The sequence below is a fragment of the Dromiciops gliroides genome, chromosome 1 (genome assembly GCF_019393635.1).
Source record: "Dromiciops gliroides isolate mDroGli1 chromosome 1, mDroGli1.pri, whole genome shotgun sequence".
NCBI classification, from domain to species: domain Eukaryota; kingdom Metazoa; phylum Chordata; class Mammalia; order Microbiotheria; family Microbiotheriidae; genus Dromiciops; species Dromiciops gliroides.
This window is the reverse complement of record NC_057861.1, coordinates 448472544-448487130: the sequence shown is the minus strand read 5'-3', so window position 1 is coordinate 448487130 and position 14587 is coordinate 448472544. Positions and strand designations below refer to the sequence as shown.

The 14587-nt window shown below is 34.2% G+C and overlaps 1 protein-coding gene across 2 annotated transcripts in view; it reads right to left on the bottom strand.

The window, feature by feature from the left end:
• Nucleotides 1-14587, bottom strand: part of RASA1 (RAS p21 protein activator 1) — a 127960-nt gene that overhangs the window by 20388 nt on the left and 92985 nt on the right. For both annotated transcript variants that reach the window (XM_043973327.1, XM_043973320.1), the window contains exons 13-18: nt 12974-13051; nt 6536-6693; nt 5530-5606; nt 4133-4305; nt 3657-3816; nt 2163-2305 (exon numbers count right to left, since the gene is read on the bottom strand). In XM_043973327.1, coding sequence (XP_043829262.1) covers nt 2163-2305; nt 3657-3816; nt 4133-4305; nt 5530-5606; nt 6536-6693; nt 12974-13051 — 789 coding nt within the window. The remainder of the gene's footprint in view (nt 1-2162; nt 2306-3656; nt 3817-4132; nt 4306-5529; nt 5607-6535; nt 6694-12973; nt 13052-14587) is intronic.

The window sequence follows — 14587 nt, the reverse complement described above, 5'->3', positions numbered from 1 at the left end:
CTGTACAGATGAAGAAGCAGAGGCATAGACATTAAGTGACTTGTCTATGTATGATCATATGTTAGTAAGCAAAGGAGCCAGAGTTCAGCTCCAGGTTTTCTGACTCAAAGTCCAATGCAGTCTTTCTACTAAACCCACTATCCTAGAAAGGGATAGTCTGTGAAATGGTAAGATACTGACATGAATTTAGACAGAATTAATGTCCAATGAATAAAATACCAAATGCCCTATGGAGACCACGTAAACAACCTGTACTACTACTAACTCTAATCTAGCAATCTATGAACTCTGGTCCAATTCTAAACGTGCATAGTTAGAACCTGGGCGACATGATCCTAGCTAAATATAATCCTGCAAATCAAAACTATCCTAAAAATTTCTTCATTTTCCTTTCCATTTCAGGAATTCAGGTCAAGTTTGAAGGAAACCTAAGCATCCTAAAGTGAACACACTAATTATCTGAATGTGAAATTCAGAACTGTCATTTAATATTGTCCAGTATAGATTTCTCTTAGCAAATCATTTTTACCATGAATTCTCATCATATACATTAAAAAACATTAAGGCTTCCATATTCAATTATTCTAACTTTAAAACAAAATTACAAAACATAATTAAATAATCTGATTCATAGATGACTAAAAAGACATTTCTAGATTTAGACTGATAATACCTGATTAAAAATGAAATGAGTTTTCTAAAATATAATGGAAACTAAATCAACTTTATAAGAATCTAAGTCATTCCCCAATTGAGAAATGGTCAAAGGATATGAACAGGCAGTTTCTGATGAAGAAATCAAAGCTATCTATTGCCATATGAAAAGATGCTCTAAATCACTATTAATTAAGAGAGATGCAAATTAAAACAACTCTTAAGGTACCACCTGACACCTATCAGATTGGCTAATGTGACAAAAAAGTAAAATAATAAATGTTGGAGAAGCCGTGGAAAAATTGGAACACTGATGCATTGTTGGTGGAGCTGTGAACTGATCCAATCATTCTGGAGAGCAATTTGGAATTATACCAAAAGGGCTATAAAGCTGTGCATACCCTTTGACCCAGCAATACCACTATTAGGTTTTTTTCCCAAAGAGATCATAAAAAAGGGAAAAGGACCCACATGTACAAAAATATTTATAGCTGCTCTTTTTGTGGTGGTAAAGAATTGGAAATTGAGGGCTTTCCTGAACAAGTTGTGGTATAGGAATGAAATGGAATACTATTGTGCTGTAAGAAATAATGAGCAGGCAGATTTCAGAGAAACCTGGAAGGACTTGCATGAACTGATAATGTGTGAGATGAGCAGAACCAGGAGAACATTGTACACAGTATCATCAACATTATGTATTCATCAACTGTGATAGACTTGATTCTTCTCAGCAATATAACAGTACAAGATAGTTCCAAAGGACTCATCATGAAAAATGCTCTCCAAATCCAGAAAAACAACAACTGTGGAATATGGATGCAGATTGAACCATACTATTTCTTTTGTTTTTGGTCCTGTTTTTCTTTTTTGAGGGTTCTTCCTTTTTGCTCTAATTCTTCTTTCACAGCAAGACTAATGCAGAAATTTGTTTAATGTGATTGTACATATATAGCCTTTATCAGTTTACTTGCTGTCTTTGGGAGGATGGAGGGAGGGAGAAAAATTTGAATCTAGAAATCTTATAAAAACAAAGGTTGAAAACTAACTCTACATGTAGCTGGAAAATAAAATACTTTTATAATTTAAAAAAATGAACTCCAAAAAAAAAAAAAAGAAATGAGTTACTTTTCTGGTACCCTCAATAACTAAACCCTCTATAAGTGAGGAAGCATGAATAGACCTTTTGCAAAAGTAGGTTCTAGTGTATTTGTTTTTATATGAAGTTACATCAAGGAAAACTATGTTACCTAATTTTTCAGTTTTTAAAAAAACTTTTAGAAAGCTGTCTATACAAATTCCTATAATAATGCATTAAGGAAAATAAGAAATTGACGTTAAAATTTTTAAATCCTGTTTTGGCATTTGTTTTTAAAGATACTGTGTCACAAGATAAATGCACGTGTACTCATTTTATTTTGGAAAGATCACATATTTCCCTTAAAATAAACATTATACAACACATATTTGGCATTTTTGCAAGGAAAATATTGAAAATATTAAATTCTTACTTCACAAGACTGCTTGCTTTCCATTATCTTTAAAATAGTGTCTTTCAGAGCATGATGAACAAAACGTGTGGCTGTGGCTTTCATATACTGTTCCATCAAGGTGCTTGCAAGTGTGGTAGCTCGAAATAAGGTAGTAGCTTCATCTAAATGAATATTTTAAATGGAATATGAATTTAAACAGTCTAATAACTTAATTAGGAAATTCAAAACTAGCAGGTCATTGTGGTTATTTAAAAACCTACATCATGAAAATGGTATCATACATTCCTTTAGCAACATGCACTACACAAAAAGTTGGGTTTTTTAATTAATTACATCATCCTCCCAATCACAACAAAAGATAAATATGGCAAGAATCATTGTCTAAAGAAACCCAGAATAGAGGAAGATAAATGACCTGCTTATAGTCAGACAGCTATTTGGCAGCAAAAGCATAACTAAAACCCAGGTTTCTAACCACACAATAACTTGCTTGTCAAAATTAATGATCAAAAGAACCATTATTAATTGTTTACCTCCTCTGCAAAAACTTTTAACTGTATAAAAGTAATGGCATTTAGGTTATTATTTGGCTTAATGGCATGATAATTACATGTAAAGAAATATTATATAACCTCAGATCCTAAGTATAAAACAATTACTATACTATAATAATATTTTATTAAATTTTTATATTGCTACACACTACACTTCCATACTATATACCATACTTTTCAGATGTTTACATTCTTTAACATACTTAATTTCTAAATTTGCTATAGCATTTTATTGATTGATTTTATCATCATCATCAGGGAAGGATTCTTGTAGCATATTCTAATGAAATCACAGTGCTAGGAAAAAATTTCATTAACACTAATGAAGTTTCCAAATTGCACTGGAATGTCTAGATACATTATCTGACAAGTACTAGACTTTAGGAGTGGGAGGTAATATACAGCTGATACCCAGAGCCTTTTGGATACATCAATTCATTCAACAAATTAACATTTAGAACATAGCACGACACTGTGCTAAGCATAGCAGAGAATAAGGCATGATCCCTGCCCCTAACAGAGCTTACAAAGTTCTCTAGAAGATGAGACAGGGATCGGTGAAGAAAATGAAAATAACTATAAGATGTACTATAAAAGTGTATTGAAAAAAGTACTTTACTAACAGCTTGTGATAAGAATAATAAAAATAACAGCTCTGAACCCAGGATGAGAAAGGAGGCAAAAATTTCAAGTAATTAGAACAATTATTACCTCCAAATAACTTTTATCTAGTAAAACTTCTCTGTAATACTACTAATTGTAATGTAACACCACAAATATGAGAATAACAAAGTTTTAATGTCAGGAAACATAAAAAGTAATTATGAGCTTTCATAATTAGTGAAAAAAACAGAAACATGGTAAAACACTAAACATTTATTCCAAAAGCAAGAAATAAATGTGACAAATCTTTTTCTAATTCCATTTTCTGAATGGCACTACTAAATTCATACTATACCTTCCATGCTTATTTCTCTGTCATTTAGTGTTCGTAACAACAACGATTCAAGCTTTTCATGAAGAAAAATCTTCAGTAAGATGCTAGCCAATAGTGTTCGATCCTGTCCACACACGTGTGATAAAGCATAGACTACATGCAACTCTTTTTGTAGAATAAGCTAAGAAGAACATCAGAACACAAAACTGTTTAAAGTGTATAATAACATTATCAAATAGTCTTAGGGTGATTAAAAAAGAACATTGTTTTCAGGCCACAATGACATAACAATGAAAGAAGTGTGTAGCCTACATGTTCTAGTCTCTACAGCCCAACATCACAACTTTGTAAGGCTTTTATAACCTCTTCTGGCTGTCAGCATGCCACTAAAATATGCAATCACTATACTTAAGTTAATGGATTCTTTATTAAACATTTTAATGTTTCTATTAAATAATGCTTTCAAGGATAATTAGACTGGTAAAGCAATTTAATACCTCTTTAAATTCACTGTACTCTTCTTCTGGCATGATTTTCTCCATAGAATATCGTGCTCTGACACGCAATGAGCCTGGTTCAATACCTTTTAATGGTATATGAGAACTGAGCTGGAACCATTCATCTGTCGCGTGCCCTTTCTGTAACCGGCTCAACTGGCAGCGCATAAACACTTGGGAAGAAAAACAGTGTTCAAAGTGAAAAGATATCAATGTCTTTTAAAAATCTGACTTTGTATTACATCCCCACTGTGTTTACTTTAAGTTTTATTAACAAAATAGTGATATAACAGAACTACCTATTTATGAGAAATTAATACTTTTCCTGCTTCACCCTATTTGGCAAAAATCTTATTATCTAAAGAACTGGGGCAGCTAGATGGCACAGTGGACAGAGCACCAGTCCTGGAGTCAGGAGTACCTGAGTTCAGATCCGGCCTCAGACACTTAATACTTAACTAGCTGTGTGACCCTGGGCAAGTCACTTAACCCCAATTGCCTCACTAAAAAAAAAAAAAGAAGAAGAACTAAACACAAAGGTTGATGATTTTTGTGGGGACTAAAAGCCAATTACAAGGAGGGAATAAGGAATCATCAACCTGTTGGAACCAACTTAAAAACATGGACTGGAATTGCTATTCTCCTACACAACCTCTGGAATCAAAAGTAAATTGCTCTGGGGCAGCTAGGTGGCACAGTGGATAGAGCACTGGCCCTGGATTCAGGGGGACCTGAGTTCAAATCAGGCCTCAGACACTTGACATTTACTAGCTGCGTGACCCTGGGCAAGTCACTTAACCCTCATTGCCCTCCCCCCCCAAAAATAAATTGCCCATTATGTCAACTGTCACAATCTTCATTCTTTCCTCTGCCTTCTTTTCCATGTACTACTACATTGTCATTTATTAGTTCTTTTAGGGATGATAATACTAAGACTTGCCACCCATATTTCACAGGGTAGCAGTTAGTACCTGAGGTGAAGGGCAGAGATTAAATCTTAAAGCCTTATCTAAATGTGAATTGTAATCATCATCATTTCATATAAAGTAATTCAGGTTTCACCTACACTTCACCTACCATACAACCAGGATTGTTTACTTGACTTTAAGATAAATTATAATGCTATGTTTTCTATATTGGCTAAAATATAGTAAACATCTTAAAGGGCAGTATGTCTCTTAGTTATTTGTACAGTTAGTCTGAAATGAGCAAAGAATATATACTACTAAGAGCAAATAAACTAAAATGGCTGCACACATTTAAAACACTTTTAAGCTTGAAAGTTAAATTTGTATTTTACTGATTAAAAAACCTAATTCTCTTCTTTTAAGATCAAACCTGTTAAAAATAAAACAATTATAAGGTTTATTTATGCACATTTCTCTACATCAACTTACATATGTCAGAATCTTTGCTCTTCTTTGTTTTGTTACTTAGACTTATTTCAAATCTATTAATATCTGGTGAGAGATCACTAGAAGAAAAGGAACAGAAATGGACTGATAAAGAAATAGAAGTTGGCATTATAACAATTTGACTCCCCTACCCAATGAATTAGATTTAAAACTAAGAATGAAATGTTTAATGACACACAAAAGCACCCTTACAAATAGGTACTCATCCCCAAATCCCTCTCACATACAAGATTTCTCAAAATAATATTAATTCAAGAATATGTGTTAAATGTTGATTAACTAGGCAACTAGGTGGCTCAGTGTTTAGAGAGCTGGGCCTGGAGTCAGGAAGACCCGAGTTAAAATGTGGACTTCTGACCCTTATTTGCTATGTGACCCTGGGCAAGTCACTTAACCTATTTGCCTTAATCCATTGGAGAAAGAAATTGGAAATCACTACAGTATCTTTGCCTAGAAACCCCATGGATAGTATGGTCCATAGGGTAATGAAGAGTCAGACATGACTGAAGGACTAAACAACACTTCTTTACTGAAGGACCTTGGTATTGGTATGTGCTAATTTTTTTGAACTTATAAGACAAGTGTAGTAATGAGGGTGGAGGAGGTAGTGGCTGTGGTGGCAATAGTAGTAATATCAAATCGTACAAAAAGCTGAATTGTATACAGACAAAAAAAGGTGACCCAACAAAGGAATGTAATTTTTTAAAAGTCATTATTGGGGCAGCGAGGTGGCACAGTGGATAGAGCACCGGCCGTGGATTCAGGAGGACCTGAGTTCAAATCCAGCCACAGACACTTGATACTTACTAGCTGTGTGACCCTGGGCAAGTCACTTAACCCCAATTGCCTCACCAAAAAAAAAAAAAGTCATTATTAAAATATCTCCTCTATTTTGCCTGTGATTTCAAACATTAAACATACACAAGCTATTTTATTTTTTAAGTTTGACAACAGTGAGATTTAGATTAAATAGCAAAACAAGACTTACTCAAAGACAAACTCTTCTGACCATACAGGATTTTGTCCTTCTCTTGCATGTGTTTTTGCTACCTGAACACTATTCAGGTATATATTACAATATGGATTAGTAAAATGTTTTACTGGGAGTTTATGAGCTTCTTCAACATGTAAAACAAGACTGCTAACCTAAAGGAAAAAAGTCCCATTTTAGTAACAATTTTCTAACAGATCCAGAAAATAATCACTTTAAATTAAATAAAATTTCTACTTTTTTCTATTTTCCAAAAGATTTTCCCATTTCAAAAGAAAATGTTGACTTTAATCATATTTTCTCTAGGGAGTTATCATCAAATACAGCAAAAACTGCAACACAGAAAATAAAGAAATACTGACCAACTTCTTTATTCGAATGAGACTATATATAAAATACTTTGCAAATCTTGAGACACTACACAAAATGTTAGTTATCATCATTATTGTTATTTAAACAATCTTTCTACCTTAAAAACTATACACAATCCCAACTTTTCTAAAATGCTTGCTATCTTTAAAAAAATTGTTATACTCTTGACAATCAAACGTGAGTGAAAATTCTCTATAGACAGAAAAATTTAAGTACTATAACATGAAATCAACAATTTCTATCACATTGCTTTCATTTTTAAAAAATTAGATTACTATGATAAATATATATATAAAATAAATTACAATTTGTTATATGTAAGATATAATAAATCCTGTTTGTCTCTCCTAAATATTTTTCTGTTCCTTTCTATGATCTTTTTCCCTCTAAATATTACAGTGACCCTCTTTTCTTTCTTTTAAAATTTCTAAATCCCCCACCTCTTTCCCTTAGAAAAGCCCTCAGGGGAGGGGTAGTGGTGCTTCTCTTTTAACAAACACTTAAAGCAAACAAATTGCAGTTAAGGGGGGGGGGGCATGGAATTCCCAGGAATCATGGTTGATCATTGCATTGATCATTATTTAAGTCTTTCAGAGTGTTGTTTATTTTAAAAAGATTGTTGTTATAGCATTCTCTTAGTTCTACTTACTTTACTCTACACTAGTTCATACAAATCTTTGCTGGTTTCTTGGATTGAGACCAACAGCATTCATATACCATAATCTGTTCAGTCATTCCTCAACTATGGGTAGTTTTTTTAAAAGCCTTTTCTGAGTCAATTGATATAATTATGTGACTTTTGCTGTTTTTGCAATTACTATCTTTGTAAATTATGTAATTTTCCTACTAGTGAACACCTTCATATTCCTAGGCTGGTGTGAGTTTCTAATCTTTTTTTTTTTTAACATATTGTAACTTTAAAACTTTATTCAATATTTTTATACTGATAATCATTAGGGATATAGGTATTCTTTTCTGCTTTGTTTTTCCTTGGTTTAGGTGTCAAGTATATATATATATATATATATATCTTAGAAATTTAGGAGGGCCTCCTTTTTTTCCTATTTTAGAACTTTATGTAATTTAATGCATTCCAACAACGAAACTCGTGTTTTCAACTCTCCTTTGTCCAGCTTAGATAAGAGTGAAAGTAATGTGGCATTCATTTCCCCATTCTCTATCTGTCTGGGTACTCTTCCCATTCACCTGGGAGAAACAGAAAGCATTGCCTCCACTTTTTTCTCTTTTGTCCATTCTCTACTTCCTTAGTTAATTGTATTTGACTTCCTCTATGACCCTTAAAAACTGTAAGGTTCTGAAAGGACCTGAGTTTTCTATTAGAATATAAAATTTTCATCACTGTGTAATCCCTTCCTATTTGCCCAAATACATTTGCCTTTCTTGGTTTTTCTTGATTCCTGTGTTTGAATTTTGGGCTTTCTACTCAGATGTGGCATTTCCATCTGGAACCAAGTAAAGACTGCTTTTCAACTAAAGACTCTTTTTATTCCTTGTAAGATTATACTCAGTTTTGCAAGTTATTTTTGGTTATTATTAAGTCTTTTGTATTTTAGAATAACATATTCAAGATTTCCTCTATTTTACCATGTATCTGTAAAGTCTTGTGTCATCCTGATTGTGATTCTTGGTATTTTATGGTTTCTTGAAATATATTCAAGTTTTTTTGGTTATTGTTTATTTGTGGTTTTCAATAGTTTGAAGAGTCTTAAATTCTCTTCCAACTGTTGTCCAAGTCTATTATTATGGATTGTAGGTACATAAAATTTTCAATTATACCAAGGTTTTGGTTTTATTCTAATATTTCCTATTGTCTTATGTCAATAATTTGTTGGGTCCATTCTAATTTTCAGCAAATCCAGTTTGGGAGTATGGTTTATCACCTTATGTTCAAAGCTATTAATTCTCTTTGTAATTCTTTCCTCCATAGCTTTCATTTTATTTATTATCTCTTGCTTCAATTTTTTCTAGGTACTCTTGCAGTGTTTCTGCCCAAATCTATTTTAGTCTCTGAGGGGCTGCTAATAGTTATAGACTTAAATTCACTTCTTTCCCCTCAGACAATTCTTAACCTGTAAGATTTCTTCATAATGTTTGTTATCTTCTGTTTAGCCTCAATTATTGATTTGACACTCAATCCAGGAAGAGGCTCTGTACCCTCCTCCACCATTGGATGCCAGTGGTAGGACCCTGTTCCTCACCTTGTTTTCATAGATTCCTGCTAGTAGCTTCCACTTTCTGTCCCTATTAAGTTCTCTGTTGGAGGCTGTCCCTGAGTGGGGTACCAAGTGCTTTTCTGCCAACCCTAAAATTTCCGCAATAAGGCTGCTGGGTGGTTTCTACTGACCTGAGTCTTCTCTGACCAAGGTCTTGAGAAGTGTTTTGTATACCTCATATTTCTTGAACAAGTCCATTTCTTTTCATCACAAATATCTGAAAGTCTTCTTTTTCATTAAAGTCCCATGTTTTCTGCTGAAAAATAATGCTGAGTTTTGCTGGGTAGGTGATTCTTGGTTGTAATCCCATTTCCTTTGCCCTTTGGAATATCATATCCCATGCCCTCTGGTACTTTAATGTAGAAGCTGCTAGATCTTGTGCTATCCTGACTGGGGCTCCACAGTACTTGAATTCTTTCTTTTTGGCAGCTTGCAATATTTTCTCCTTGACCTGAGAGCTCTGGAATTTGGCTATAATATTCCTAGGAGTTTTCTTTTTTGGAATCTCTTTCTGGAGGTGATAGATGGATTCTTTCAATTTCTATTTTAGCTTCATTTTCTAGAATTTCAGGGCAATTTTCCCTGAGGATATCTTGGAAGATGGTGTCTAAGCTCTTTCCTTGATCATGGTTTTCAGGTAGACCAATAATTTTCAAATTATCTCTCCTGGACCTATTTTCCAGGTCAGCAGTTTTTCCCAGAAGATATTTCACATTGCCCTCTATTTTTTTATTCATTTGGAATTGCTTTATTGTGTCTTGGTTTCTCATAAAGTCACTGGTTTCCATTTGTTCAATCCTAATTCTTAGGCAATTATTTTCATCAGAGAGCTTTTGTACCTCCTTTTCCATTTGACTTTTCAAGCTGTTGACTTTTTTCTCATGTCCTTCCTGCATCACCCTCATTTCTCTTGCCATTTTTTCCTCTATCTCTCTAATTTTATCTTCAAAGTCCTTTTTGAGCACCTCTATGGTCTGAGACCAATTCGTATTTTTCTTGGAAGCTTTAGATATAGGGGCCCTGATGTTGACATCTTCCTCTGAGGGTGCTCCTCGGTCTTCCTTGTTACTGAAGAAACTTTCTATGGTCCTCACCTTTCTCTGTCGGCTCATCTTGCCTTTCTTTTACTAGACTTTTAGCTCCTTAAAGTGGGGCACTGTTTCCAGACTGCAGTATCCCAAGCTTAAGAAGTCCCAGGTGTTATGATTTAAGGAGAATCAGGTTCTTACCTTGCCCGGCCTGTTTCCTGGTCCTAGATGACCCCAGACCAACTTGCCAATCAACCAGCTTTGTGTGTTGTGGTTGTTGGCTCTGATGAGCCTGTGCCTCTCCCCCACCTGGGCCACTTCTACTTGAGCCTACCACCTGGTTCTCAGTAGGGGTGTAGAATCCAAGTCCTGCCTTAGCACCAGCATAGACCCCTGTAGTCTCTCCCCTGCCCAGGGCTCAGCCCACTCACCAGACTGTGAGCTTAGTTCCAGATGACACTGGTGCTTCAGCTGATTCAGAGGCTCTGGGGGTCTCCTTCTCTGGTGAGGACTTCCTGAGACTGGATCTGTGTCAAGGTGACTGTGGGGTTGGGTCTGATTCCTGTATCAGCACAGCAGCTCCCTCCTTCTGACCTTCCAAGCCATTCTTTGTTAGAAGATGATTTCAGCACATTCTTCTGTGAGTTTTGCTGCTCCGGGCATTTTCCTATGACCTTATTTGGATGTTTTTTGGAGCGATCGTGTCATGAGTTCAGGAGCTCATTGCCTTTCCACCACCATCTTGCCCCAAGTCCATTTCTTGAACAGGGGGATCATTATGCCCCTATAAGGATGCTGATATTCTCTGTTCTTCCCAAGACTTCCTGATCAGGATTCTGAGTGGTCTTATATTCCATCCTGGAACTTTGCTGTGAGGATATTATCGCTTCTTCCCACCTTCCCCTTGAGGCTCCCTCTGGGGTTTCCTTGATTGGGAGCCAATGGTCACTGTACCTCCTACGGATTCCCCATTCATAGAGCTGTCATGAGTTTTAGATTTCTTTACCTATATTTTTGTGGGTTTCTCTGGCAAAAATTCCTTTCAGAATATACAACTTTTTCTGTGTTTTTGTGCAGTCCTGGGCTAGATCGTTTCTCTATGGATACTTCTCTATGTAATTATTGTTATTTGACCTGGTACTCTTACTATAGCAATGCAGGAATAAAAATGGGACAGTCTGGACTCCAGCAAACCGCCATCTGACTCAGAAGTCCCCCATCTTACTTATTTTTCACAAGATGTTGGTCCAAGAGAAAAATATGTTTTGTTTCTCTAACCACAAAACTCACATAAAGAGGAAATGAGGTATAGCAGAAATGATGTTTCTATAATATACTTATATATAAATTATTCTAGGAGAAAAGAAAATTTCCTTCACTATAAAAACAAGAATATCCTTGTCAAGAATTAGCATTAAAGTCAGGTCATAGAATTATTAAATTCATTAAATGAAGTAACATCCTCAATTTCTGGGGGAAAAAAATCCATAGATCACATCATATACATTTTATCATACCAGAAATGCTTTTTAAGTTACTTTTTACAGTATCTAAAAAGACATCTTTAAAGGAATATAAGGACAGTATTTATCATTACATATTCCAAAAGGACAAGAGAAGGAAAAAGAAAGTAGCTTAGTAGGCATTAGTACTGAGCAACCATAAAAAGGGAGTAGGTTCTCTGGTTCTACCACTAACAAGGTTTAATTCTCTACTTTAGGCATCAAAAGCCAATGTGTAAGTCACATAGCTATTTTCATAATACCAGGTTACCCTGAGATTTAGAGGAAGGAAATGCAAACAATGGTTGGGAAACCAATGGAACAAGCAAGTAGAACACTATAGGAAAATCTAGGGCATATTAGGCTCTCATAATAGTAGTCTATTGTAAGATGCTAGGCATGTAGGTTATGCAGAGGATAGAGTGCTAGACCTAGAGCCACAAAGACTCATCTTCAACAGTTCAAATCTGGCTTCAGGCACTTACTAGCTATGTGACCATAGCCAAGTCACTTAAACCTGTTTGTCTTAGTCCTTTATCTATAAAATGAGCTGGAGAGGGAAATAGCAAATTATTCCAGTATCTTTACCAAGAAAACCCAAATGAGGTCATGAAGAATTGGACACAACTAAACAACAAAATTACTAGATGTTACTCCAAGTTCTCTGGACATCTCAAATGAAGAATTTCTGGAACAGGATCCATTTGAATATCTATGTTGCTGTTTTTTTAAACCCAGTTCATTTTATTTTTTGGAAGAGCTGATAACAATTAAAATAACCTTTTAGTTTCAATATATAAATAAGGAAAATGGGATAATCCTTTCCAACTGTCACTGACACAAATTATAATCTGTCCCAATACAGTTTAATAAACTAAAATTAAATAATCTTGTACATATTTAGTTAAAATTCTTAATTTGGGACACTGACATCAGTTTTCCACCAAGTAAGGATTAATGGACTCTTTTTTTGTGTGTTTGTTTCACGTTATTAAGAGATGTAAATGGTGTAAAAGTCTAAGAATAATTCACTCATGCCATCTTGATCTCCTTGTGGATGAACAGGATTTCCAAAATAGTAAATAAAGATGATGGCTGGAAGTTAAAACTTCAAGGAATAACAAAAAGTGAACAAAATGTTATTCTCTCAATTATAGGTGCTATAGTATATCTGAAGCATATCACTTTTCACAACTACATTACACAGTGTTTTTACAAGTTATAGTTACACAAAATTTCCAAGGTATATTATGCTTGAAATTGCAATCAACAAGCCAAAGGAAAACTATAATGCTTCACCTGACGAAGGCGTTTGTTAGATGTCCCTGGACTAGTTTTTCGTAAATTGCAAAATGTCTGTAGACCTTTCATCCACTCCTACCAAAAAAAAAAAAAAAACCAATATTTCAAAATAAGTCCATTTTTGACATATTTATTTGGTATCTAACACCAATTCAATGTTAACAATTTAACACAATATTGTATAAGTATTTTTTCTTTTTTTCTATGCCTTAATCTCAAATGTATATTGCTCTGTGTATACAGACATGTGAATATGCATACACACAAAAAACACATTTCTATATACATATATGCAAAAATACATCCACATATTAATTCAACTTTTAAAAGATTTTACATACCAAAAGGCTTTTTAAAGCAAATATCAAGTTCTAAATAGAAAATGGTCACTACTGTATTTATATTTCTTAAATTATTATATTTTTATTTTCTCAATGAATCCGTACTTATTTCTATTAAGCAAATGCAGTATTGGACAAATGCAAAGCAGTGTAAAGAGCTAACGCTGGATATAACTGTGTGTGTACAATGTCAAATTAAATGAGGACTGATTTGATGATAAGCATCTTAACTTGCATTATTAAAACTATAACAGAGAAAATAATTTATTAAACACATTACTAGAGTTAGAGCCAGGATCCTAAAAGTTTTGCTTTTCTTTTAGTTTTACTTTTTTTTAAAAAACCTTTTTTTTTAAATAAAAATTTGAAAGGCTAGAACAAACTTAATGTATTATAAACTGAAGCAGCTCTCCTGGTATAGTTTTACTTCAACAACTTTCAAATAGAAGATGCTCTGGGGAAGGGAAATAACATCTTTGTGTGCTTATTAAAAAACAAGTACAAATACTTCCCATTAGATTACAGGTTTCTAGAAAGGTCTGTTTTTTGTGTGTTTTTTTTTCTTTAATTAGTCATGTCTTGAGTTTGGAAGAGATTTCAATGAGGTTCCTTTAGCTGTGAGAATGGCTAAGGTAAAACCATTACAATAGAGCAGAGAGTTTAAAGCATAAGTAAGGAATGCAACCAAAACTCAAAAGTTCACCAACTATCAAAGAGAAAACTAAAAATAATCACATACTGCAGAGCAGTTACTAAGGAGCAAGGGAAGAAAGAATGTAAATGCAATGGAAGAAAATTACAGAACTGGATATCCACATTATTATGTCACATGCGAAACTTACACAGAAGTTGTCCTCAGGTTGTGAGGAATATCTTCACAAAGAAAGAGGGAACATGGTAAAGTGATTAAAGCAGAGGATCCAGAGGTGCAGTGTTCTATTCCTAACTCCACTTTTAACATTTGCGACACTGAACAAGTCAACTAAGTTTTCTGTGCCCCAGTTTTTCCCATCTGCAAAATAGGGATATATACCTCAAGAGAGATATTGTACAGATTTGATGTTTGTACAACTGCTACATAAAGAGAAGGTATTTTAATTAACTGAGAAATTTTGCAAAGCCCCAAAAGAGAAAACTTGAATATGAAAAGCAAATGTTTGTTTCAACACCATAAGCTTTTCATATTCTATAAAAATTTTTTTAAAAGAGTTTGTTCTCTTTTTTGATGTGAGTCAGTGTCATACACAGGCTTAAGACAAGAGGCATAGCT